A 27,474-nucleotide genomic window follows, 5' to 3' on the forward strand; every position below is an offset into this window, starting at 1 on the left:
AAATCAATTTCGCCCGCACTGCCGCTTCTAAGACGAAAACAAACCAAAGATCACACGCCAGTGAATACACGCCAGTGAATACACGCCAGTGAATACACACCAGTGAATACACCACAGCGACTCTGGGGCGCGCGCGGTGGCGAATTTATCTGAGCGCGCCACAGAGAATTTCAAGAGCTCTTCTCCACCTTCTAGATCGTTCCAGTGTTGGGTGTACGAAAATTTACCTCTGCCATCAACATGCGCTTACGCACATCAAATACGGTGGTGTATATGAACGAAAGAGAAGCGCTCTCGTTTTGCTTGCCAGAGTGTGGGGAGTAATTTCAATTTCTCTGTACTACACAGAGGATAGGGACATCACTGCCCTTGTAAATCGACTGATCAATCGATTTGTCAACCAAAATCCCAGCACAGTAAATGACCGCCCTCACGAGAGCGAACAAACGGTATATCGATCGCTCCACCACGTAGATGCTCTCACACCCGCCCTTGCCAGGATCGTTCAGAGGAATCACAAAAATGTAAGGTTAGGTTTCAAATGTACAAAAACCAATGCAATTTTGTTTTCCAAGCTGAAAGATCCTACTCCTCTTCTTTCAAAACGCAATGTAATCTACCGTATACCCTGCACAGGATGTGATAGTTCATACATAGGTTTAACTACCCAACAACTCAAACAGCGCCTGTCTGGCCACCGATCGCTCATAAAACGGTACAATGAATTCAAATCGTCAAGCAGCGAGCGAGAGACAGATTTTGGAAATGTGCCACATTTTAAGTGATGGTTCAACAATTAATTTCAGAACCGACACTAATAATTTGAATGCAGCATACTCTGGGGTGCTACACTCTCGCTCTCATTAAGCTTAAACTTCGCTCGCTCTCTTCTGCTCGTTTCCCATACGTCAAATTATTGCTGTTTCCACTTCCCTCTGTTCCATACCTCGATACTGTTTACAACACACACCGTGCTTTTTGAAACGTTTCATTGCTCAGTCTGCTAGTGATGTGTGCGGGAACCGTCCGTGTAAGTTGCCACAATTCAAACAAATTTGCAGTTCAAATCAAATTCAAACTTAATTTTGACAATATAGTGTAGATCAGTGCGTTGTTTTTTCCGTCCAAATGTTCCAACCAACTTGACTAAGATAATATTGTTCGTGTTGTAAGTAATCTGTGTGTTTGCAAATTGAATCTTGTATGTAATTATTGTTCAAATTGTAGTTTTGCCCAGAAGATGAAGGCATAGACCTTCGAAACGTTGGTGATAGACGCAATAAAATATTATTGTAAGAAATCCGTGACCAAACGCCATCTCTTATTACTATATATATATATATATATATATATATATATATATATATATATATATATATATATATATATATATATATATATATATATATATATATATATATATATATATATATATATATATATATATATATATATATATATATATATATATATATATATATACCTTCAACTGTATTGAAAAAATGTTCGGACTTACTTGTAACACCACTTGCATATATTTTTAACCTATCGCTTCAGCAGCAAACGTTTCCTGAGGATTGGAAATGCTCAGTTATGTTCCCGGTATTCAAGAAAGGTGACAAACGCAACATAGAGAACTATCGCGGAATCTCTTCGCTAGGAGTCGAATCTAAAGTTTTTGAATCAATTATCAACGAGACGTTATTTTCTGCTTGTCGACACTACATTAGTACATCTCAGCACGGATTTTTCCCAGGACGTTCAGTCGAGACGAATCTCGTCTGCTTTACGTCATTTTGCACGGAACAAATGTCTAAGAAATTGCAGGTGGATACTATTTACACTGATCTAAAGGCAGCTTTTGATAGAGTTAATCATGAGATACTGATAACAAAGCTTGATAAGCTAGGGTGTTCTACTAGATTCTGCCATTGGCTTCGATCCTACCTTGTGCACCGTGAAATCGTAGTTCAAATTGGCGATATTGTTTCAGAATCCTTTTTCAACACTTCCGGAGTTCCTCAAGGTAGTACGCTAGGTCCACTACTTTTTTCACTATTCGTGAACGATGCGGTTTTCGTTCTAAGCCGTGGAGGAAAGCTGTTTTTTGCCGACGACTTAAAAATTTTTCTTGTTATACGGAATGAAGCCGATTGCCGTGAGCTACAGCATCTTATTGACACCTTTTATAGCTGGTGTGTAAGAAACATGATGGTCCTTAGCGTTGCAAAATGTTTTGTCATCAGCTATTACCGAACGAGAAATATGGTTACCTTCAACTATAACATCGCAGGAACTCTACTACAACGCGTTGACCACGTGAAGGATCTAGGAGTCATTCTTGATGATAAGCTAACGTATACTCATCACGTCTCAGCGACCATCGACAGAGCCAATCGTTTGCTGGGATTTATTTTCAAAATATCCAACGAATTTCGGGATCCTCTATGCTTCAAGGCTCTTTATTGCTCATTGGTGCGCCCGCAGTTGGAATTTGCAAACGTCGTTTGGTGCCCGTATCAAGCTACGTGGAGCCTTAGGATCGAAGCAGTCCAGCGTAAATTCATACGTTATGCGTTACGTGAATTGCCGTGGAACGATCCATTAAACCTGCCACCGTACGAGGACCGTTGTCGTCTTTTAGGACTTAATACTTTAACACGCCGGAGACATGCAGCGCAAGCTACCTTCGTGTCAAAGATTCTGCTGGCTGAATATGATGATCCGGAGCTACTAGCGCAAATCAACCTCTACGCGCCTACCCGTTCTCTTCGCCCTCGAGCCCTGCTGCATTCTGAAATGCGCAGCACTAACTACGCCACCAATAGTCCAATTTTAGCAATGAGTCGTCGCTTCAACGAGTTTGCTGAAATTTTCGACTTCGTCAAGAACTCTTCGCAGTTTCGTCGTCGTGTATTGTCACTATTTTAATTATGTTTAGTTTACCTTAGTTTAGTATAGTTCATTAAGACAAATTGTCAGTTGGACTTTTTTTTTATACAAATACAAATATATATATATATATATATATATATATATATATATATATATATATATATATATATATATATATATATATATATATATATATATATATATATATATATATATATATATATATATATATATATATATATATATATATATATATATATATATATATATATATATATATATATATATATATATATATAGACGTGTTGAAGACGATCAATATACCTATCCCCTTTTTAAAGAAATATGTGGATGATTTGATCACCGCTCTCCCAGCTAATGAAATTGATCATGTGAAGAGTGCGCTGAATCCCTATAATCTACATATCCAATTTACATGCGAGAATGAGAGCAACAACCGTTTGCCTTATATGGACACGGTTCTGATAAGAACGGACGAGCAGAGGATTCTCACCGACTGGTACCAAAAGCCGGTGGCAGCTGGCCGAATTTTAAATTTTCTCTCTCTCTCCATCCGCTCACGCAAAAGCTAAATACAGCCATGGGGTTTATTGCAAGAGTATTAACGTACAAAACAGAAAGCCAGAAAAAGCTAACGGTACGAGAATACTTGCGCAATAACAATTATCCCAGTACCCTTGTAAATCGACATATCAATCGATTTGTCAACCAAAATCCTAGCACAGTAAATGACCGCCCTCACGAGAGCGAACAAACGGTATATCGATCGCTCCACCACGTAGATGCTCTCACACCCGCCCTTGCCAGGATCGTTCAGAGGAATCACAAAAATGTAAGGTTAGGTTTCAAATGTACAAAAACCAATGCAATTTTGTTTTCCAAGCTGAAAGATCCCACTACTCTTCTTTCAAAACGCAATGTAATTTACCGTATACCCTGCACAGGATGTGATAGATCATACATAGGTTTAACTACCCAACAACTCAAACAGCGCACAGTGGAAAAAAAATCTCAAAAACGCGACTTTACTCAATAGCTTGATAGAAGGCTAAGTGTTGTAATCAAAGATGAATACTTCTTATGTAAAAATGTCTGGGGAGTCGACTGCAGGTATTTAAAATGACCGTAAAGTACGCTATCATGTCCGTTTTGCCCCAATTCTCCTTTTCGTTTGAGCTTTTTTTCAAAACTGAATATATAACTCGAAAGAAAGTTGGAAACGGCTGACAAAAATTGATATTTCTTATGTGAAAAAGTCCAGAAAATTGATTGAAGACATTTGGAATCATCTCACGAAACGTATACACCCATTTTACCCGAATTCTCCGCAAAACTAAAGTTTGAAATTAATCCTGGCTTTATATTTCGGTAAAAGGCTATATGCGGCTGATCAAAAGTGATGATTCTTATGTATAAAAATCCAGGTTATCGTTTGAATATAGTTAGACTGGTCGCCCGAAACGTATGTACCCGTTTTACCCCAATTCTTCCCATAACTCAAGTATAAAGTCAAACCAGGCTCTACATTTCAGAAAGAGGCTGAATGCGGTTGATCAAAAGTAGTATTTCTTATGCAAAAAATTCTGGGAAATCGATTGAAGATAGTTAGAATGGCCGCACGAAACATGTGTACCCGTTTTACCTCAAATCTTCCCATATCTCAAGTGAAAAGTTAAACCTGACTGTGCTTCTCGAAAAGAGGCTGAAGGTGACTGATGAAAAGAAGTAAGTCTTATATAGAAAAATCCGGGGAATCGGTTGAAGATAGTTGGAATGGCCGCACGAAACGTTTGTATCCTCTTTACCCCAATTATTTACATAATACAAGCGTGGTGATACACCTTACTCAATATTTCAGAAAGAAGCAGAAAGCGGTTGATCAAAACTAATTTTTTTATGCCAAATAATCCAGGAAATCGATTGAAGGTAGTTCGAATGACCGGACAAAACACGTGTATCCGTTTTACCCCTACTTCTTCCCATAGCTCAAGTGTGAGGTTAAACCTGGCTGTGCTTCTCGGAAAGAGGCTGAATGCGGCTGATGAAAAGTAGTAATTCTTATGTAGAAAAATCCGGAGAATCAGTTGAAGATAGTTGGAATGACCGCACGAAACATTTGTATCTGTTTTACCCCAATTATTCACAAAATCTATATGTGAAGTAATGTCTTACTCGTTATTTCCGAAACAGGCTGAAACCGGCTGATTAAAAGTAACTTTTTTATGTTAAATAATCCAGGGAATTGATTGAAGATAGTTCGAATGACTGGACAAAATATGTGTATCCGCTTTACCCCAAATTTCTCCCATAGCTCACATGTCACTGGCTGTACCTCTCGGGAAGAGGCTGAATGCGGCTGATGAAAAGTAGTTATTCTTAGGTACAAAATTCCGGGGAATCGATTGGGGATAGCTAAGTATGACCGCACGAAACGTGTATACTCGTTTTGCCTCAATTCTTCACGTAATGTATGTGTTAAGTTATACCTTACTCATCCTTTCAAAAACAGGCTCAACGCGAATTTTTAGTACATAGAATTAGTATTTTTCATCAGTTGCAGTCAGCTTCTTTCGGAGAAATACAGCCAGGTTTAATTTCATATTTGAGTTATCAGAGGAACTTAGGGTAAAACTGGTACACATGTTTTGTGCGGATATTCTAGCTACCTTCAATTGATCCCCTGAAGTATTTAACATAAAAAAATTACTTTTTATCAGCCGCTTTCAGCCTCTTTCTGAAATGTTGGGTAAGTATAATTTCACACAAGTGTAAGGGACAGAATTGTGGTAAAAAGTGGTCAACACGATTCGTGCGGTCATTCCAAGTATTTTCAATCGATTCCCTGAACTGATTTACACAAAAGAAACTACTTTGGTGAGCCGCTTACAGCCTCTTGCTGAAATAATGAGTAAGGTATAACTTCACACATACATTATGTGAAGAATTGGGGTAAAACGGGTATACACGTTTCGTACGGTCATTCTAACTATTTTCATTCGATTTCCCGGAAGTTTTTACATAGGAATTGCTTCGTTTCATCAGCCGCATTCAGCTTCATTCGGAGAAGCAGAGTTAGGTTTAACCTCACACTTGAGCTATGGGAAGAATTGGGGTAAAACGGATATACACGTTTCGTGCGGTTATTCTAACTATTTCGAATCGAGTGCCCGGAATTTTGTACATAAGAATTACTATTTTTCATCAGGCGAATTCAGCCTCTTTCCGAGAATTTCAGGCAGGTTTAACCTCACACTTGAGCTATGGGAAGAAGTTGGGGTAAAACGGATATTCGTGTTTTGTCCGGTCATTCGAACTACCTTCAATCGATTTCCTGGATTATTTGGCATAAAAAAATTAATTTTGATCAACCGCTTTCTGCTTCTTTCTGAAATATTGAGTAAGGTGTATCACCACACTTGTATTATGTAAATAATTGGGGTAAAACGTATACAAACGTTTCATGCGGCCATTCCAACTATCTTCAACCGATTCCCCGGATTTTTCTATATAAGGAATACTACTTTTCATCAGCCACCTTCAGTCTCTTTTCGAGAAGCACAGTCAGGTTTAACTTTCCACTTGAGATATGGGAAGATTTGGGGTAAAACGGGTACACACGTTTCGTGCGGCCATTCTAACTATCTTCAATCGATTTCCCAGAATTTTTTGCATAAGAAATACTACTTTTGATCAACCGCATTCAGCCTCTTTCTGAAATGTAGAGCCTGGTTTGACTTTATACTTGAGTTATGGGAAGAATTGGGGTAAAACGGGTACATACGTTTCGGGCGACCAGTCTAACTATATTCAAACGATAACCTGGATTTTTATACATAAGAATCATCACTTTTGATCAGCCGCATATAGCCTTTTACCGAAATATAAAGCCAGGATTAATTTCAAACTTTAGTTTTGCGGAGAATTCGGGTAAAATGGGTGTATATGTTTCGTGAGATGATTCTAAATGTCTTCAACCGATTTTCTGGACTTTTTTATATAAGAAATATCAATTTTTGTCAGTCGTTTCTAACTTTCTTCCGAGTTATATATTCAGTTTTGAAAATAAACTCAAACGAAAAGGAGAATTGGGGCAAAACGGGCATGATAGCGTACCCTGCGGTCATTGTAAATACTAGCAATCAATTTTTCAGCCCTTTTTACATAAGAAAAACCTTACTTGGTAAACGACATCCAGCCTTTTCAAAAAATGTCGCGTTTTGGGTCCATTTTTTCCCACTGTGCAGTGCCTGTCTGGCCACCGATCGCTCATAAAACGGTACAATGAATTCAAATCGTCAAGCAGCGAGCGAGAGACAAGCAATGTAGACGAGTTTAAAAAGACAGCGCTAATGGTTCATGCCATTGATAATGAGCACAGCTTTGATCTATCAAAAACAACAATTTTAGACCATGACAACCGATTGCAAGCTTTACAGATTTTGGAAATGTGCCACATTTTTAGTGATGGTTCAACAATTAATTTCAGAACCGACACTAATAATTTGAATGCAGCATACTCTGGGGTGCTGGTCAAATTATTGCTGTTTCCACTTCCATCTGTTCCATACCTCGATACTGTTTACAACACACACTTTTGCTTTTTGAAACGTTTCATTGCTCAGTCTGCTAGTGATGTGTGCGGGAACAGTCTGCGTATGTTGCCACAATTCAAACAAATTTGCACATACGTCTCCCAACCTTTGAACGGAACGGATCGTTATATTTCACAGTGGTGCTCGGTGTGTAAATTTTAGTGAGTCAAGGTCATCCTTTGTTCGTTCGTTAGCAGCCGTTCTGCTGGTGCCGACAGTAAATCCAGTACATTGTTTTCGCTGGTGCGGAACAATCGACGTTGTTTGCAGATAAGTTTTGCTTTATTTTTTTTTCCTCGTTTGCTTTCTTTCCTTTTCCCTACTTTTACTCTACCTTGTAATCAAATAATAAGACACATTCCCGTTTATATAACGCTCTGCCCTCGTGCTTAAATGGCCGAGGGCGAAATACCATCTGATGTAATCATGGAAGTCCCCGATCCCCCTAATACTCGCATTGCTCCCCGTATAAAGCAGTACCCAGAAGGTTCCTCTGGGCCATGGGTGGTATATTTTCGGACCGGAGAGAAACCGGTTAATATATTAAAACTTTCTCGAGATCTGACTGCTAATTACCCGGCCGTAACTCAGATAACACGTGTTCGGGCAAACAAGATACGTGTTCTAGTGAGTGATCTCGTCCAGGCAAACGCGATTGCTTGCTGTGAGCGCTTCACGCGGGAATTTAAAGCGTACGTGCCTTGTGTGGCCTGTGAAATCGATGGGGTAGTGTCCGAACCGGGCCTGAAATGCGAAGAACTGTTGGAGCACGGGGTTGGCTGCTTTAAGGACCCCTCTCTTGAACAGATTAAGATCTTAGAATGCAAACAATTGTATACCGCAAACACCGAGGGAGGTAAGACTACCTACTCTCTATCAGGCTCGCTTCGGGTGACATTCGCCGGGTCCTCTCTTCCCAACTACATCCTCCTTGACAGGGTTCGCCTACCAGTTCGCCTGTTTGTACCGCGGGTCATGAGCTGCAGCAATTGCAAGCAGTTGGGCCACACAGCCACATATTGTGGAAATAAGAAACGATGCGGCAAATGCGAAGGAGAGCATGAGGATGACTCTTGCGACAAAGAAACTGAAAAGTGTATTTGCTGCGGGGGCCCTTCACATGCTCTTAAATCATGTCCTGCGTACAAGCAGCGCGGGGATAAAATTAAGCGCTCCCTTAAGGAACGCTCAAGGCGTTCTTATGCAGAAATGCTAAAGAATGCTTCGCCATCTGTCCTGTCCGAAAATCCCTATGCTGGTTTGGCTAACGTTGAGCAAGAATCTGACGACCCACGAGAGGGAACATCTTTGGTTAACCCAGGGGAATCCAGGAAGAGGAGAAATCCAGCCTCCCCTACATTGCCTCGTAAGGGTGCCAAGGTGTCGTCCACTCAGAGTGCGCCATCTACAACCAATAAATCCAACGGAAGTGATGCACAAAAGCCGAAGCAATTTGCTCCAGGACTTGGAAATATTAATTCTAACAAGGAGTACCCACCACTTCCAGGGACATCCAAAACCCCAAGTGTCCCCTTTCTTCAAACAGATACTCAGTCCAGTAGCGGACTAATGAAATTTTCTGACATAGTGGACTTAATTTTCACAGCTTTCAATGTTACTGATCCTCTTAAAAGCCTTCTGATACGTTTTCTCCCTATAGTGCAAACATTTTTGAAGCAGTTGACTACTAAATGGCCCCTCCTTGCAGCGATCGTATCCTTCGATGGCTAAGTCATCGAACGAGGTCACCGATTCGATCACTGTTCTACAGTGGAACAGCAGAAGTATCCTCCCGAAAATCGATTCCTTTAAATTTTTACTAAATAGTTTAAAATGTGATGCTTTCGCATTATGTGAAACTTGGTTAACTTCCGATATAAATCTCAACTTCCATGACTTTAATATAATTCGTCTGGATCGAGAAAACCCCTATGGAGGAGTACTTTTGGGGATCAAAAAGTGCTATTCTTTCAACCGAATTAACCTCCCTTCGACACCAGGCATTGAAATTGTCGCTTGTCAAGTTTTAATCAAAGGTAAAGACCTTTGCATTGCTTCCATCTACATTCCTCCTAGAGCCTCGGTAGGGCACCGAACGCTTTGTAATATCACGGAATCCTTACCGGCACCACGGCTAGTTCTGGGAGACTTTAACTCGCACGGTACGGTATGGGGCTGTCTTCATGATGATAATAGATCAACATTAATCCAAGATCTTTGCGATAATTTCAACATGACCATCTTAAACACGGGAGAAATGACGCGGATTCCTACACCACCAGCACGCGCAAGCGCGTTGGATTTATCGCTTTGCTCGACATCGCTACAGTTAGATTGCATGTGGAAGGTGATCCCTGATCCCCACGGTAGCGATCATTTGCCTATCGTGATTTCAATTGCTAACGGTTCAAGACCATCGGAAACAATCAATGTATCGTATGACCTCACACGGAACATTGATTGGAAGAGTTACGCGACCGCGATATCCGTTAAAATCGAATCCACTCAAGAACTTCCTCCGGAGGAAGAGTACAGGTTTTTGGCTGGCTTGATTCTCGACAGTGCGAATCAAGCTCAGACTAAACCAGTACCCAGCGCGAATACCCATAGACGGTCTCCCACCCTGTGGTGGGATAAAGAGTGCTCAGAGCTGTACGCGGAAAAGTCCACTGCATATAAGGCCTTCCGGGAAGACGGGTTACCCGCTAGCTATCAACAGTACGCGTCGTTAGAAAGGCGAATGAAGAGTCTAATGAAAGCCAAAAAACGCAGTTATTGGCGCCGGTTCGTCGACGGGTTAACGAGAGAAACAGCGATGAGCACTCTTTGGGGTACGGCTCGACGTATGCGTAATCATAATAGTACCAACGAGAACGTGGAATATTCAAACCGTTGGATATTCGCTTTCGCCAAGAAGATCTGTCCGGACTCTGTCCCGGTACAGAAAACGTACCACGCCGCGTCTTCTCACGATACCGCGAACGAAACACCGTTTTCGATGGTGGAGTTCTCACTTGCTCTCTTATCGTGCAACAATAACGCCCCAGGGTTAGACAGAATCAAATTCAACTTGCTGAAGAATCTGCCTGACACTGCAAAAAGGCGCCTGTTGAATTTATTTAACAAGTTTCTTGAGGGTAACATTGTCCCTTATGAATGGAGGCAAGTGAAGGTCATCGCCATCCAAAAACCAGGAAAACCAGCCTCCGACCACAACTCGTATCGGCCGATTGCAATGCAGTCCTGTATTCGGAAGTTGTTCGAGAAAATGATCTTGTTTCGCCTCGATAATTGGGTTGAAGCAAATGGCTTACTGTCAGATACACAATTTGGCTTCCGCAAAGGCAAAGGGACGAACGATTGCCTTGCGTTGCTTTCTACAGAAATCCAAATGGCCTATGCTAACAAAGAGCAGATGGCATCAGTCTTCTTGGATATTAAGGGGGCTTTTGACTCAGTTTCTATCAACATTCTGTCAGAGAAGCTGCACCAGCATGGTCTTTCACCAATTTTAAATAACTTTTTGCTAAACCTGTTGTCTGAAAAGCACATGCACTTTTCGCATGGCGATTTAACAACATCGCGATTTAGCTACATGGGTCTTCCCCAGGGCTCATGTCTAAGTCCCCTGCTCTACAATTTTTACGTGAATGACATTGACGATTGTCTTGCCAATTCATGCACGCTAAAGCAACTTGCAGACGACGGGGTGGTCTCTGTTACAGGGCCCAAAGCTGCCGACTTGCAAGGACCATTACAAAATACCTTGGACAATTTGTCTGCTTGGGCTCTTCAGCTGGGTATTGAGTTCTCCACGGAGAAAACTGAGTTGGTTGTTTTTTCTAGGAAGCGTGAGCCGGCGCAACTCCAGCTTTTATTAATGGGTGCAACGATCAACCAGGTTTTCACATTTAAATATCTCGGGGTCTGGTTCGACTCTAAAGGTACCTGGGGATGTCACATTAGGTATCTGAAACAGAAATGCCAACAAAGGATCAATTTTCTCCGAACAATAACTGGAACATGGTGGGGTGCTCACCCAGGAGACCTGATCAGGTTGTACCAAACAACGATATTGTCGGTGATGGAGTACGGGTGTTTCTGTTTCCGATCCGCTGCGAACATACACTTCATCAAACTGGAGAGAATCCAGTATCGTTGCTTGCGCATTGCCTTGGGTTGCATGCACTCGACCCATACGATGAGTCTCGAAGTGCTGGCGGGCGTTCTTCCGCTAAAAAATCGATTTTGGGAACTCTCTTATCGATTGCTCATCCGATGCGACATTCTGAACCCGTTGGTAATTGAAAAATTCGAGAGGCTCGTCGAGCTTAATTCTCAAACCCGTTTTATGTCCTTGTACTTCGACTACATGGCACAGAGCATCAATCCTTCTTCGTACAATCCCAACCGTGTCCGTTTCCTAGATACTTCTGATTCTACTGTATTCTTCGACACATCCATGAAGGAAGAGATTCGTGGAATCCCGGACCATATACGCCCGCAGGTGATCCCCAATATATTTTATAATAAATTCCGAGAAGTCGACTGCGACAAAATGTTTTACACTGACGGATCAAAACTCGATGGGTCCACTGGCTTCGGTATCTTCAACAATACTATCACCGCTTCATTCAAGCTCAATGATCCTGCTTCAGTTTACGTCGCAGAGTTAGCTGCAATTCAGTACACCCTTGGGATCATCGACACTCTGCCCACAGATCACTACTTCATCGTTTCGGACAGCCTCAGCTCTATCGAGGCTCTTCGTGCGGTGAAGCCTAAAAAGCAATTACCGTATTTTCTGGGGAAGATACAGGAGTCCTTGTGTACGTTATCTGAAAAATCTTATCAGATTACCTTTGTTTGGGTCCCCTCTCATTGTTCTATCCCGGGCAATGAAAAGGCCGACTCATTAGCAAAGGTGGGCGCATTAAATGGTGACATATACGAAAGACCAATCTGCTTCAACGAATTTTTTAATATTTGTCGTCAGAGGACGCTCAACAGTTGGCAAACCTCGTGGAGCAATGGGGAACTTGGACGATGGCTACATTCGATTATCCCAAAGGTATCAACGAAGCCTTGGTTCGGGGGGATGGATGTGGGTCGGGATTTTATTCGTGTAATGTCCCGACTTATGTCCAATCACTACACCATGGATGCGCATTTGCGGCGTATTGGGCTTGCGGAGAGTAGTCTGTGCGCTTGTGATGAGGGCTATCACGACATCGAACACGTTGTCTGGGTGTGCGCCGGGTATTGTGACGCCAGGTCTCAGTTAAAGGAATCCCTTCGGGCCCGAGGTAGACCACCCAATGTACCAGTCCGAGATATGCTGGCAACTCGTGATTTCCCCTATATGTCCCTTATTTATACCTTCATAAAAACGATAAATATCCCAATTTAGCCCCTCTCTTTTATTTCTCGTTTTTAGAGTTTCCTCCTGCCTTGTGGAACCGATCAGCTCCAGAGTGCCACTATGTAACCGCCATCGCCCTTACCACTACGCCTGCATAGAAGGAAACTGAAGCGAGAGCGACTCGAGGTCCGATGACTTTTGAAGGATTCCCCGCGGGTCCGAAGAATACCATCCGCCAATCCGGTACTCGACGACTTACTAGACTGAGGCGCAAATTTGATACGCTGATCTCCCTCCCCCCCCTCCCCCCCCCCGGTCGAGCGAAAGTTGCAAGTTTTGCTCTTCTTTCCCTGTCTCTCCCCTGTCCTTGATACAACTGCTGCTACACTGATGCGGAAATAAGCCACCCTTTGAATATCTTGACCAAGCATAAGTTTTAGTTAAAAAATTCAAATTAGTATTCTGTATTCCTAGTTTTAAGATAGCTATAATTTTTACTCTTTATTGAAACTCTTGTCCTCCATCTTGTAAATAGAATTGAATCCCTAGTTTTAAGATTTCTGTGAAATTTCTCATAAATATTTGTTCCCCCTTTTGTGTACTAAACTATATTGTTAGTTTTAAGATAACCGTAAAATATTTCGTAAAATACTATTACTCCCCCTCTTGTATATCAAAGTGAATCCCTTGTTTTAAATTTTTTCATAAAAAAAAATCTTTTGGCCCTCTTTTGTATATTGAATCTTATTTCTAGTCTTAAGATAGCTGTAAACTTTCTTTTGCTTTGTAAAAAAAAATATTTCAACATTGTAACCTCCTAGTTTTAAGATATCCAAAATGTAAAAACAAAAGCATTTGGCACCGCCAAGTTAACGCATTTGTGCCTATCAAATAAACGAAATGAATAAAAAAAAAAAAAACAAATTTGCAATTCAAATCAAATTAAAACTTATATATATATATATATATATATATATATATATATATATATATATATATATATATATATATATATATATATATATATATATATATATATATATATATATATATATATATATATATATATATATATATATATATATATATATATATATATATATATATATATATATATATATATATATATATATATATATATATATATATATATATATATATATATATATATATATATATATATAGGGTAAGGTGGGGCAAATCCAACCTAGTAAATGGTTTTGGCTGAAAAATGCTCATTTTACATCGGATCAAGTCGTTTTATATATTAAATTAAAGTTTAGACTTCTGGGCAACTTTCTTTGTATAGAATTTTACTCGAATCCTAGGAAAATTACGAGATACAAGCGTTTTACGCAAACGTTCATTTTTGCTGTTTTTAAAATTGCTGGGGTAAACCCGACCGCCCATGTTTTTTATTGATTTAGTACAGATATTAATCAAATTCTATGGCTTTTCAAAGCTAAATCATTAAATATTATGTTATTGAATTGTAATAAGAAGAAAATTGAGTTCAGTGTCACTCTTGGAATGTCAAAATCACGAGCAATAGCACGTAAAGATATTCCCATATCCTAGGTTCCATATTTGCTCCAATTGCTCGACGAATACTATTTTAATAACGTTTTTGTATCTTTTGTTCGTAATTATGAACCATCGTGCAAAAAATAATAAATAATAACAATAAAAATATATTTCAATTTGATAAACAAACATTTTCGTAGCAAAAAAGCGTCGGATTTACCCCACTATTTAGAGGTCGGATTTGCCCCACCGCGTCATATTTCATTACGATGCAATTAAAAGAAATATGAAAAAAGTTGGACTAAATTCATCTATGCACTTATAGGACTTTAATCAAAGAATTTGAATCCACTTACATTGCTTATGCAATCACTTTAACAATCAGAAATATCCTGTAGTAAATAATGCACAAAAATCAAATCTAAAATTGTAAAATCACACTTTTTGTCGTTTGAGCATCTCAATGTAGACTAATAAAATGCTGTCATACCACCATTATGATTATTTTCGATGCTCTATACGACAACATTGATATTAGTTCACGTAGTGCTTCCGATTTTCGATAACAGAGGGGGCTCGGGTTTACCCAATGGTCGGATTTACCCCACCTTACCCTATATATATATATATATATATATATATATATATATATATATATATATATATATATATATATATATATATATATATATATATATATATATATATAAATATATATATAAATATATATATATATATATATATATATATATATATATATATATATATATATATATATATATATATATATATATATATATATATATATATATATATATATATATATATATATATATATATATATATATATATAAGTCAATGTTTGTGTGTATATGATTTATGGACACCCAAACGGCTGCTTAACCGATCGCCGTCAAAATTTATACGTAGTAGGCATTTGTTATGGAGCGTGTTTGTGTGCTATTGGTTGGGGAGTTTCGGCCCGACAGCTGGCGCTTCGGAACAGATTGTGTTTTCCTCTAGGGGTAGATCACACTAGAAATGTATAACCAATTTTCATCAAATTAGTAAAAATGCATTTAATTTCCATTTTAGCATCAACTTTGCACTCCCTCGCAGAAAAGTTTGTTTAACAAACGTCGTACGCTGATTCACTTTGTTCGACGTTTTGTTGAATGTAGGGCTAGTTTTTTGTAGGGTTTTGACGTCTTACACGCAACGCAAAATACATTGCACGCAACGCAAAATACATTATGAATTTCTATATTGATGGAAAGAAATGCATTTAATTTAGCTGATTTTTAAAAATGCATCACAAGTGATCTGCCCCTAGGTTTTCCTCCTATTTTGATGAAAGTCGCATCTTAAAGATACAAATATGCAAAAATAAAAAAAATCAAAATTTTTGCTAGACGACCCCGTTAAGAGTAATTTATATTAAATATTCAGAAATAGTTATCAGACTACATCAAGGGAAGGGAAGATTATTTTAACAGCTTCAGTTTATTATAAAGTAAGAAAATATATGTTCCCATTTAGTCAATATTTTGTCAGCCTAAAATACACCATGGGGCTGATAAAAACGGGTCTTTACTGTATTTATATTTCACTGTGACCCACATTAATAGGTACATCCCATTTTTTGAGGATATTTTTTCAATTGCATCGATCTACACCAATTTTTTGATAGTTTTCAAGAAGTTATTTCATCGTCTTCTTCCAAAATTTGGCGAACCTATTCCCATTTGTGCGATAGTTTATGTTACAAGAGTATCGCACATTAATTGGTATATTTATGGGTTTATATATTTCGAATTGAGAAAATATAGAAATTTTCAGCGAACACAATATTACAAAAGCTTATTAAACAACTTTTCCTAATAAGGTTGTGAAAATCATAAAGTATTTGAAATTTTTTAATAGATTTTCATAGCAGCGTGCACCCAGTGCACTAATGCAAGCGATGGAAGGTTATTGAAAAGTTTCGTGAAAAAAATCTGTAATGATGATGAATTCCACTAATGGGTTTCGAGAGTTTTTTTATTTGTTCTTTGGCATTATGATTAACAATAATTCAAATCTAAGATATTAAAGTCGATATCGAAGTAAAGTTTGAACTCTGCTCCCATGCATTTCAGAGGTAGCGTGATATCACGAGCTGCAATTTCAGTGCTTAGTTCTCAATCGCGTTGGAAATTTGAGTAAACGCTATTGAGAGTATGAACTTCAAATCGATTCAAAAAAAAAATTGCGGTTCTCTGAGTCTTGCCACTATCCCATGTAGTATGTGTTATCAAAAACATCACGAAGCATCAAGTTCTAAATGTTCTCAATCGATATAATATCCAAATAAAGTGATAAGAGTTATAAGAAACGTTTCATCACACTGTTAGGTGGATTAAAAGCGTTTTTAATTGTGAAAACAGCTGTGTAAGTGAAAGTATGGAATTTATTGAATCAATGATACATAAATTGGTTTTAATAAAAAAAAGTGAAAAACCTCGGGATTGACTTTTTTCACAAAAATTACTATAACTTTGCGAATTTTTAACCGATTTAAAAAAATCAAATGATTCTAAAAGTTGAAAGAATGGTCTAGATACGCAATAAAATGGAATTTCGATATTTTTGAAAAAGTGCAATAATTTGGAAGAGTAAAAGTTTATAATCGGGTTTTGGAAAATAGTGCGAAATGGGATGGAAATTGAAATGAAAGAAATATTTCTGACCAGTAGTACATTGGTAACACGCAACGTTACTGTTACAGCAGTTACTGTACGAAAATTATACTTGCGAGCCACTGTTTTGAAAAACTATAAAAAATAAACAATAAAGAAAAAATCAGCAAAAATGAGAACGATTTTTTTCTACTTCAATATTCAATTAATTGAATATGATTATGAATAAATGATTAAAAACGATTATATAACACTAATTGTTACTTATGTAGTAAAACAACCAGTATTTAAACTGGTATTGTCACGAGTCACATTTGCACCGACAGAACGAAACCTGGCGAAACACTAAAGCAACCGTACACTGGGGTACAAATGTACCCCACGCCAACTTTGACACCTGCTCCCACGAAAGCTATAAGCAAACTGGCTATACCACCGTTTTCTACTCTGACTAGGAACTCTAAATTGAATTATGGTTAGGGTCCCAGGTCGATAAATGCCGAATTCTCATCTTCACACGGCTCCAAAGAAGGCGTGGGGTACATTTGTACCCCAGTGCAACGTTCTAGGGTTAATGGTGATATCCGCAACCATTATTGCCATGCGTTCTTATAGAATACACTTACCAACGTCTGCATCTGATAGTGTAACCGATCTTGCTACTGCGGTTACGATCCTTTCGGATGGAATGATGGTCGCCAAATCTAGTTGCTCGCTCACAGTCTCCACAGTAGCTGTCATTATCTGAAATATGAGCGAGTTCAAAATGTACATTGTAATCCACAAGCAATTTTGTACATAGATACAAGGCCAGGTAACATCTATTCATTTCTATTCACGGAAAACTCACTTCTATACACCAGTGAAAGGTTTTTGAAATTATTTTTTTTTAATTCTATTACTTCAGCTAGTTTGGCTATTGCGCTATTGTTTATTTCTTAACTCAATGATGATGCCAAGGTATGGGGTTTTAGATTACTTTTTTACCCCCTAATCCAACTAATTTAAAATGAAGGGATTCTGTCATATCATATAGATGAATAAACATTATGAATTTCTATCAACTATTGCTAAACAAGCAAACCTGATAATGTGTTGAATTATTTCTTGACATAATCAAATTTCTGATCTTAGATATCACAATCTTAGCACTATTGGAGCCTAAGAAGGTAAGTTAGGTGCACAGTATAGTGATCGAGAATTAGCGTAGTGGTTGAGTTGCAAAGATATTGAAGAATAATAAATTATTTACATAAACAGTTAATTTTTATTTTAAAAACAAATCCATCTGACAGTGAAACGAAGCTTTCACCATCGTTCTTAATTTTTATTCAAAATTATTTCTACTGTTTTGATTTTTGTAAGCTTTTTCAATCCGCAATTTTTGTACCTTTCTGTATATTTTTTTTATCATAGTTTTATTCAATATAATTTACAAAATGCATCCATATTACAACTACGCACAAACATGCTGAGTGTTTCTATTCGATGGTGCATTTTAAAATACGCACAGTGTAAAAATGCAGCTTAAAAGTCTAAGTATGAAATTTGATAGAGAATTCAAAGCATTCCTTAAGGTTTTAATTGATCTTGAATATTGTTGGACATATTTATTTATTTATTTTTACATTTCTTGCCCATTACTAGCGAAACGGTACCGTTAGGGATAAAACAATAATGAATTTGTTTTATTTATATCGTGCCCATAAACCTGCCAATACAAGGTAACTACGTTAAATGAGTGGTTGAGTATTTACGGTAAATACACTACAAAAATGAGCAAAAGTAAGTTTTCGTTAATTTATTCAAATTGGTATAAATAGGATATTAAGGTGAAATTCAGGTCGAAAAAGCGCGCGCAAAAAATCAACCGAGTTGGGTGACGAACCTCCGCACAAAGCGCAAAATGAAAAACCGACACATATATCCTACATGATCACTACCAGAGAAGAGAAGTACCACTTAGAACAAAAAAAATCACGAAAGTTCTCACAAAAGCGAATCGGATTTGTTGCTGGTTTTCCTTGCTTTGATTTGAGAGTGCACCCGTATGACGTTTCAACTAGTATAACTTTTGAGACTGGCTCGTATAAATCGTTGCAGGCGGTAAGGTCGAGCTTCGCTAAAGCGTACAGTAAATAACAGAAAATGTATTGTTGCATTTCGTATCATAGATTTTACTTTTCTGATTGATATTATGCTTATTGCTGTATGTAATCATTGAACGCTCGTTTTCTAAAACGACATTATCTGTTATTTTTGCGGGCGTCCGGAGAATCATCCAGTTTCAATGGAATGTTCTCTAATTACCTGGTCCGACGCAAATGCTTTTATTAATTTGGCACATGGAAGAGTAGCTCGTAAGGAACCTTTACTAAGCAACACATGATTGCAGAGCCCTCTTTCTAAGTAGTGGAACGTGATCTTCCGCATGGGTGGTGGATTTTTCCATTTGTCATAATTTGTCGTCAAAATATTACTTGTGATAATTAAGCTGAAGAAGTAAACTTTTTTTTTAATTCCAATCCAATGCAGTGAAAGCTAATGTGAGTACTTAAGGTCACAAGAGCACTTAGAACATATTAGGGAATCCAGTGGAAGGTTTTGTCGTGATAATTCAATTTTGTAAAAAAAAAATATTTGTAATTTTGCGAACAAAAAAAATAAAAAAAGTTCGATCATACATCAGATGCATCAGAACAAATCGAAAACAGCATATGGCTTAATGACCCAATTAACGTATACAATCTCGCCATCGTCGGACTTAACAGCATTTGTGTTGTTTTCTATAACAGTCTAACTATTTTTAAATTTATTTTAGAAAAATTCTTTAACTTGGCTGCTGAGTAACGGATTAATAATTGCTTCTCGGTACGCAGATCTGAAAAGTGGGTGTCAGCGTTGCCACAAGTAGAGATTTATCTAGAAAGCTACAGATTTTTCGAGTATTTTGGTATAGATTCTGTACGATACGGATAACATATTTTTGTAAAAAAGTACAGTTTGGTACAGATTTTTTTTAACATGACATGTAAAATAATTTAACACTGCGATGCACACCAGTAAACAAGTTGTAAATGTTGAGTTAGACCGCTGACAGAGTGATGGCGAGAAACTGAGCTGGAGCTAGCACTGACATTAGGATGCGGGATTCGAGAAACTTGCTTGCAGCAAATCAAAGGATTGATGTCAAAATAGATCTGTTACAGCACCAGGAGAAACTTCTTATTTTCTACTTCTAGTAGCAAACCGAATTAAAAATTAGCAAGTTTTTTTGTTCCTGTTTGTTACGGAGCAGCTAGGAGCAAGAAGCGTGTATTGAAACAAACCTAATGAAAGCCGAGCGGATCTGCGCGGATTGCTTACGTTTATTGTGATAGGTCGCTTACCGAGTTGCGGCGAGAAACTGTGTAGGGGCTGGTACTGACAGTAGGATGCGAGATGTGAGAAACCTGCTTGTAACATATCAAATGGGACCTGTCAGAGTAAAAGCAGGTAACCGGTGCAGATCCGCTCGGCTTTCACTCTGATATCATCCCTTTGGTTTGCAGCAAAGCAGGTTTCTCGCATTATGTCAGTTCTAGCCCCAGCTTAGCTTCTTGCCGCCACTCTGTAAGCACCCATAGAGTACTTGACAATCTGTAACTCTATTAGTGTGTTCAACGATTTATTTTCCTCCACCTTAACGACGCTAAATCCTTCTGGATAAAGACTCGACACGTCGATCGTTTGTTTACCATTTATCTGTCAGTGTCATTCCAATCGAGCACGAGACCTGTCAATGTCATTTCAATCGAGCAGAAGACTTCAAATGTTGCAATCTGATGAATGAATTTTGGAATGTATTGTAATAGTGAGTTAAAATATTTTGAATAAATTTCTGTATCGAATCTCTAGGGCAAGGTAAAACACAACTTTTATCATTACAGTGCCTTCTATAAGTTGCATCAACCATTGCAGCTATCCGTAATGTTGTTATTTTCTGGTAAACCACCAAATCGGACCATTCCGCACGACGGTCGTAGTTTACCATGAAGCGAAAAAAACCAATATTTTTAAAACCGGCGGTAGTTTTATTGGTACAAAACTTCACACAGCACTTCATGATGAAGAAATTATCGACGTTGCAACTCTACGATAACTGTAGTATACGAGTGAACCGAAGTTAACGCTGTGACAGTGGTGCTAGTTTGCGGAAAATAATGTTGTCAAACCATTTTATTTAGTTGGGAAAAGATGGCGAGTCTTTATTCAGTAACTCAGCGCCCTTACTCCACCTGTCATAAGTGCTTTTCGGTCGGAATATTTTCATGATGGATCCTTACTAATCAGTATTGTACGTATCCGGAATAAGTTTTACGGCGGCATAGATCATTACAACACCATTAAAAATACTTTAGGCGAGCTACTTCAAATGTTTAAATTGACTGACAGTTTTATATATGACAGTTGGAGGAAAACAAACCCCCAATTAGTGTGTGTGTGTGAACTGATTTGCATAGAACTCTATTGGCGATTCTACGTTGAAACCGCTCGCAGATAGCGCTGGGAGGAAAGTGTTGTTGATTTTATTCTGTTCTGTCATAGTGCATATATTTTCTGTAAACATTGGTAAAAATGACTTTTAAACACCAAATTACCGATCAATTTGTTGATAATTGTTTATGAAAATGGAGGAAAATCATCATTTTATCAGATGATGAGTAAACATCTTGCGAAAAGAGTGTAAAACATAGTGGTTTCTAATATTATTCGCAGAGCTATATGCGCGCTGTTTCGAAATGTAATTTGTTGAGCACCGTAGCCGCCGCAACAGCATTTCCCGTTCGTCCTAAGTTAAGCTAAACCTTCATGAGATGGTGTAAATTCATGAAACTCTCCAGATCACGCGAGGAAAGAATATATCCGGCTAATAGGAAAGTATCAGCTTTGTATCATGCACAGCCGATCCTTCTCTCCGATAGTCTTCACTGAATCTCCTACGTAGTTCAAAATATAAAGGAGTTTGACATTGGTGCTGATTGGGTCTTGGTTTCGAGTTGGAACTTTATTTATGGAACGATTTTTTATAACCACAATAATACCCCGATTACATTTCGAAGAAATGTATGAGTGAAATAGTTGCAAATTGCTGTAATTTCAGAATAATCGCAAATAAAACTAAATTTCTTACTCGTTTCATTCATGTTTTGGCAGTGGTAAGCTTTTTCCGAGAAGATAATGAAGATTTTGTTGTAAGCTACGACTCACTTACGGGTGAAAAAAAGCAAACTGTATCACTTCGCCAGTTCATGAGCTGAATCATAGGTGTCGCATGACTAATTTAGGCTTTGCCGCAAATCCCCAATAGGCTTCATTTGATTTGCTCAATCTAGGTTTGTCACATCTCACATCCAAATGTCAGTACAAGCCACAGCCAGAGTTGCCACATTCACAAATTTTTCTTTAATGTCACAGATTTATTTAACAATTAGGCAATCCATGAGACGTGTTGCTGATTATTTCTTGATTGTTTCTTCTGACGTTACTCCGCACTGCTGGGCACAACGTCCGACAAAACCGTTGATTATATCCAACATCAAACGAATCGGAACTAATGAAAGATGTTTGTCTGACGGGTTCTTCTGTTCGCAGGAGTAAAGCAAAACAAATTTGTTGTCAAAACCCACCACTGAGTTGTCAAACAAACGTCTCACAAATTGCCAAATTTTTGATCACAGCTTCTTTTTTTCAGAAGACAGATTTTTAACATTTTTATGAAAATTTCACCGATTGCCACAGATTTTTGGAAATATTTCAATATTTCATAGATTTTTCGGAAATTTTACACAGATCTTCCTTCTGTTTAACGCAAAACAGATAGCTAAAAGATTTTCTAGATTCAAACACAGCTTCCAATGTGGCCTTGGCCGCAGCTCAGCTTAGGTTGAAAGCAAAGGACAACGAGAATTTGAACTGGAGCTGATTTTGACATTACCCAGTCAAACACTCTGGAATTTTGACTGGCTTTTGGCGAAATTTTATCGCAAATGAAATAACTGATTCCGAGTCGGAATTTTTGGTAAATATCAGCATCAGCACCAACTCAGTATATCACTATCTCAAATGAAAAATAATTATATGAAATAATTTTGTTTGTCATTGTGTTAGTACAGAATACGAAGAATTTTCAACTCCCAGTACAGATTTAATTGTGGCAACCCTGGCGAGTAGTCGGAAATTGTCGTTTGCATTTTTCATACGAATCAATCCGCTGAAGTATTCGAGCCCATCATACTTTACAGACCTTGGTGACATTTCGTAAAAAAAATAAATGCGACGTTAAATCCTTAAAAAGGTACTCATGAGAATTTATACAAAGCAGCCTTTAATATTAAAGATTGAAAATAATTAAAAACTAATTTCCTCCACTTTTATAAGGACCAAAAAACTTATATCGAATCGTGGAAAAGGAAAATGGTTGGCTAACAAAATGCTGTTTGTATTTAAATTTAATATCCTTACGTGGTGGTTCTCAAAAGAAAAGATCATACAATAACCATTGGGAAGATATCCATTGAAAATCTTTCTTGGTCAGTGCACTAAGAATGAACTGTGCAGTTAAAAGTTTCGATATTTAAACGTAAATATATGCTTACATACTTCTACATTAAAACTTTCGTTTTTCGATGGAAAAGGATAGGTTATGAATAAAGTAAACTATCCGTTTGTAGCCCAAAAACGCAGTCAATGTTTGAAGGATGGGTTAATTATTGCACGGCAATTTTTATTTGGAAGAGCACATTCTGACCACTTGTCGGATTATCGGGGACGAATTAGCTAGACATTTTATACCAGTAACCTCGTATAATTTTTAACTAATGTGTTGATTAACAGTGTATTTTGCAGGGCTTCGACACCACGTGCCGCTAGTGATTTTAAAAAGAATTGTGAGAAGTTTTGATTTCGATTGGCCCTTCTCTTCTCTGTCACTACACAAAGGGTACGCAGTGGGTCTAGCGCTCGTTTTTGATGATCATAATGTAAATCTATGTTTCTATTGATGATGGCTTTTATTCTTTCTTTCATAAAAACGAAGGTTAGCAAATTAGTTAGCATAAGTAAACCAATATGATAGTATGATAAAGTCTTGCATCATATCAATTATTGCGACTGTACGTAATTATTAGCAAGGCTATAAATAAGTATGAATCATTTTCTTTGTCCTGTGGTTCAAACGGTAAGGCACCCTTCGTACCTGGGATAGGACGGATCATTAGTGTCAATACTCCTAACGACTGTATTCGAAAACATGTAAAATTCTCAAAGGGGGGAGTAAGCGAAAATTTCAAAATCGAATTTGTATTTTGGATGCCAAATGACTTTAAAATCCATGAAACGTTGAGATTTGATGCAATCTCAAAAAAATTTTTTTTATAAAGATTGACTTTTTTGACTTTGGCACATTTTTGCCTTTCTCATATAGAAAGGTTATGCAATAGCTCTAAAAATCATCAACCTAATTTTTTTGGCTTGTATTGTCTTAGGTAGGAGTATGCAGTAAGGGGTTGCTACTTTAAAATTACAACTAGTTTAATATTTCTTAACGGATCTTCCTTCTTGATCCGCCGCTGTTTTCAAGCGATGTTTCAGTGTCGACACATAGTGTCTCAAAATCGTGGCTGTCGATCCATTGCATTGTATGTACTATGTGCAAATCGTACTGATTGTTATTCCCATCGGTTGCTACTGAGTTTCATTTTGATCTGACGTCTGTTTCCTGAGTTACGAGTTGAAGAGTACGGTTACATAGAAAATCTCTAAATAATTTGACGACATCGGTTTCTCGGAATTTTCTAAAGCGATTTTCACAAACTTGAATTTGAGGTAATATTTTTTAAATTGTGAGTATAATCGCTTGAATTTGTTGTTCTAGGTCACTAACTGCTATTCAACGTCTGTTTGGCCACATTTATTACCAAATAGATGGTTCTGGATGTCTCAGGAAAAGTGACCATATTTCAAAATTAACAGTCACATCGACTTATCGGAGATGATTGTCCGATAATAACAAGCTTAATCTTAAATCAAAGGCATCCAAATATGCTATAACGTTTCGTTTGGATTGCTTATATGGTTCCGGAAATATAAACTGAATTGTTCGGTCACACATGAAATTCCATTGTCAGGTGGAATCTGAATTTTTTCCAAAGGGGAGAAAAATTTTTGATTTAAAATTTGAAATTTAAAAACCGAACTCGCATTTTTGCTGTTAAATGTTTTTAAAATTCATGATTTTATGTGATCTCGAAAAAAACGTTGACAAAAATCTACGACTTTTTTATTGAACTTTGCAACTTGTTTACCTTTCCAATATATAAAGGTTATGCTGTTATTACAAAAACCATCCGAGTTGCATATACTTTTCGAACCGTAAAATGTAAAATGTATGCATATGTGTGGACATTTATATCGATTTCATTATTCACATTGGCTGTTATTGAATTTCAATTTGATCTTACCTCCTGTAACGGATTTCTTTCAAAGCGGTGAATCTAGGGATTGACATTAATTATATTGATATTAGAATTGATCTGAGGAATACGATGAAATTAGAATTTTCAAAATTGAAATATCCGTATAGCGAGTAAAATAAACTATTAATTTTTACCTGGAAAATAGCATAGTACTGCTGCTAAAATAATATTTTTCCTAGACTCCATGAACGATTTCCTTCTAAAAGCATCTTACGGTTGTAGAGTAAATAGAACCGGAGATATAATCAAAAGAAAATCGAGAGTTTTAGCTATTTATCAAAACGGGGTAGCTCCCATGGACCGAGGGTTGATTTAATTAACACAAACATTTCGATTTCTATATATTGGCCCTAGATGAATAATTTCTCCAAAATTGGTTTAAATCTGTGAAGGTCGACTTCAAGATCACTTTGCGCGAAATGACCCATATATATTATTTGGACCTGGTAATTCAGATTTTATCAAGAGACATTATTGGATTAAGCAAACGAATCTAGAAAATACATTTAAATTGTCGATGTCGTGATAGCCCTCGTCACAAGCGCACAGACTACTCTCTGCAAGCCCAATACGTCGCAAATGCTCATCGAACGTGTAGCGGTTGAACATATGCCGGGACATTACACGAATGAAGTCTCGACCCACATTACTATTTATTACTACAAGTAATAAAGGTTTACGAAAATAGGTAATTTGGTACCCATATCCATATTCCGGTAGTATTTGATTTATCTTGAATTATGGTCACTTCGCTCCAAGGTTCAGAAGCTGATAGGAGTAAATTTTTAAAACAAATACATATTTCGTGACTATAAATGACCTAGAACTAATAAACTGAGAATGTTGATCATTGTTGTCTGGAAAGGAGTAGCATAGAGTCGATTGGAATTAAATATAATTGAAAACACATGGAACGCGTTCTATACGGACTCCTTCAGCAATTTTAATGTGTTCTAGACATGAGAAATCAGTCGACCGCAAAATATTATCTTCGTCGATTCAAACGATATTTTGCAGTTGTGTTCGGTTTATGAATCTCCATAATTTTCTCTGACAACTGCAGCATTTTGATACGAGAGCAATTTTTCAATAGGGCGTAGACGTTTCTAGGTGCATTAATTTCAAAAAGAAATTCGACTACTGTATTTTATACAGCAAAGCTATCTGAGAACGAGTTACAGGGAATGAATACTTCTGTACGAAAAAAAAAATTACAGTGAAAAAATGTTGCCAGTTTTCAGTAAAACAAAAATTTATACTAAAAATTTAAATTGCAAAACATCCCATTTTTAATTTTTTTATATTTTGCAAACAAAAATCTAAAGAGTAAAGAAACATTTTGAATGCTATTGCATGATGGAGATCTTATCGGTAAATTTTTTTCTAACAATGACTTTATACATGTTTTTTTAATTTCAATTAATTGACATACAAAACTTTAGTTTTTACAGAATACAATTCTAAATGTCATTTTTTGACGGCGCCGGTGGTTGAGTGGTAAGCGTGACCGCCACTCATTCCAGTTGGCCTGGGTTCAATTCCAGCCGAGGTCGTTGAGATTTTTCTGAGCTGAAAAAATCTGTGGTCACGTCTTCCTTCGGAAGGGAAGTAAAGGCGTTGGTCCCCGGTCCATGAAATTGGTGGATCGATATCTAGTCCAGGTAGTGGAATCACCTCTCTGGCGTCGGTAAAGAAGAAGTATATCCAACTTCTATACTCTACTAACAAAAATATCCTCCTCCCGTGATACTTGTGGAGTGCGCAGTAGTATATACGGCCTCTAGCAAAAGCAAGTATCGGACTAACAATTCCTTCCCTTTCCTTCCGCGATCTACGTTCGGGCCTGGCCGGCGCCTGTATTGATCAGAAACACTTTAGGATTACCA

The 27,474-nt window shown here is 37.6% G+C and overlaps 1 protein-coding gene across 10 annotated transcripts in view; it reads right to left on the minus strand.

Moving 5' to 3' along the window:
* Nucleotides 1–27,474, minus strand: part of LOC131687112 (protein unc-79 homolog) — a 1,793,695-nt gene that overhangs the window by 967,516 nt on the left and 798,705 nt on the right. For all 10 annotated transcript variants that reach the window (XM_058971154.1, XM_058971155.1, XM_058971161.1 and 7 more), the window contains one exon: nucleotides 17,699–17,816. In XM_058971154.1, coding sequence (XP_058827137.1) covers nucleotides 17,699–17,816 — 118 coding nt within the window. The remainder of the gene's footprint in view (nucleotides 1–17,698; nucleotides 17,817–27,474) is intronic.

Source organism: Topomyia yanbarensis, chromosome 3 (genome assembly GCF_030247195.1).
Source record: "Topomyia yanbarensis strain Yona2022 chromosome 3, ASM3024719v1, whole genome shotgun sequence".
Lineage (NCBI taxonomy): Eukaryota > Metazoa > Arthropoda > Insecta > Diptera > Culicidae > Topomyia > Topomyia yanbarensis.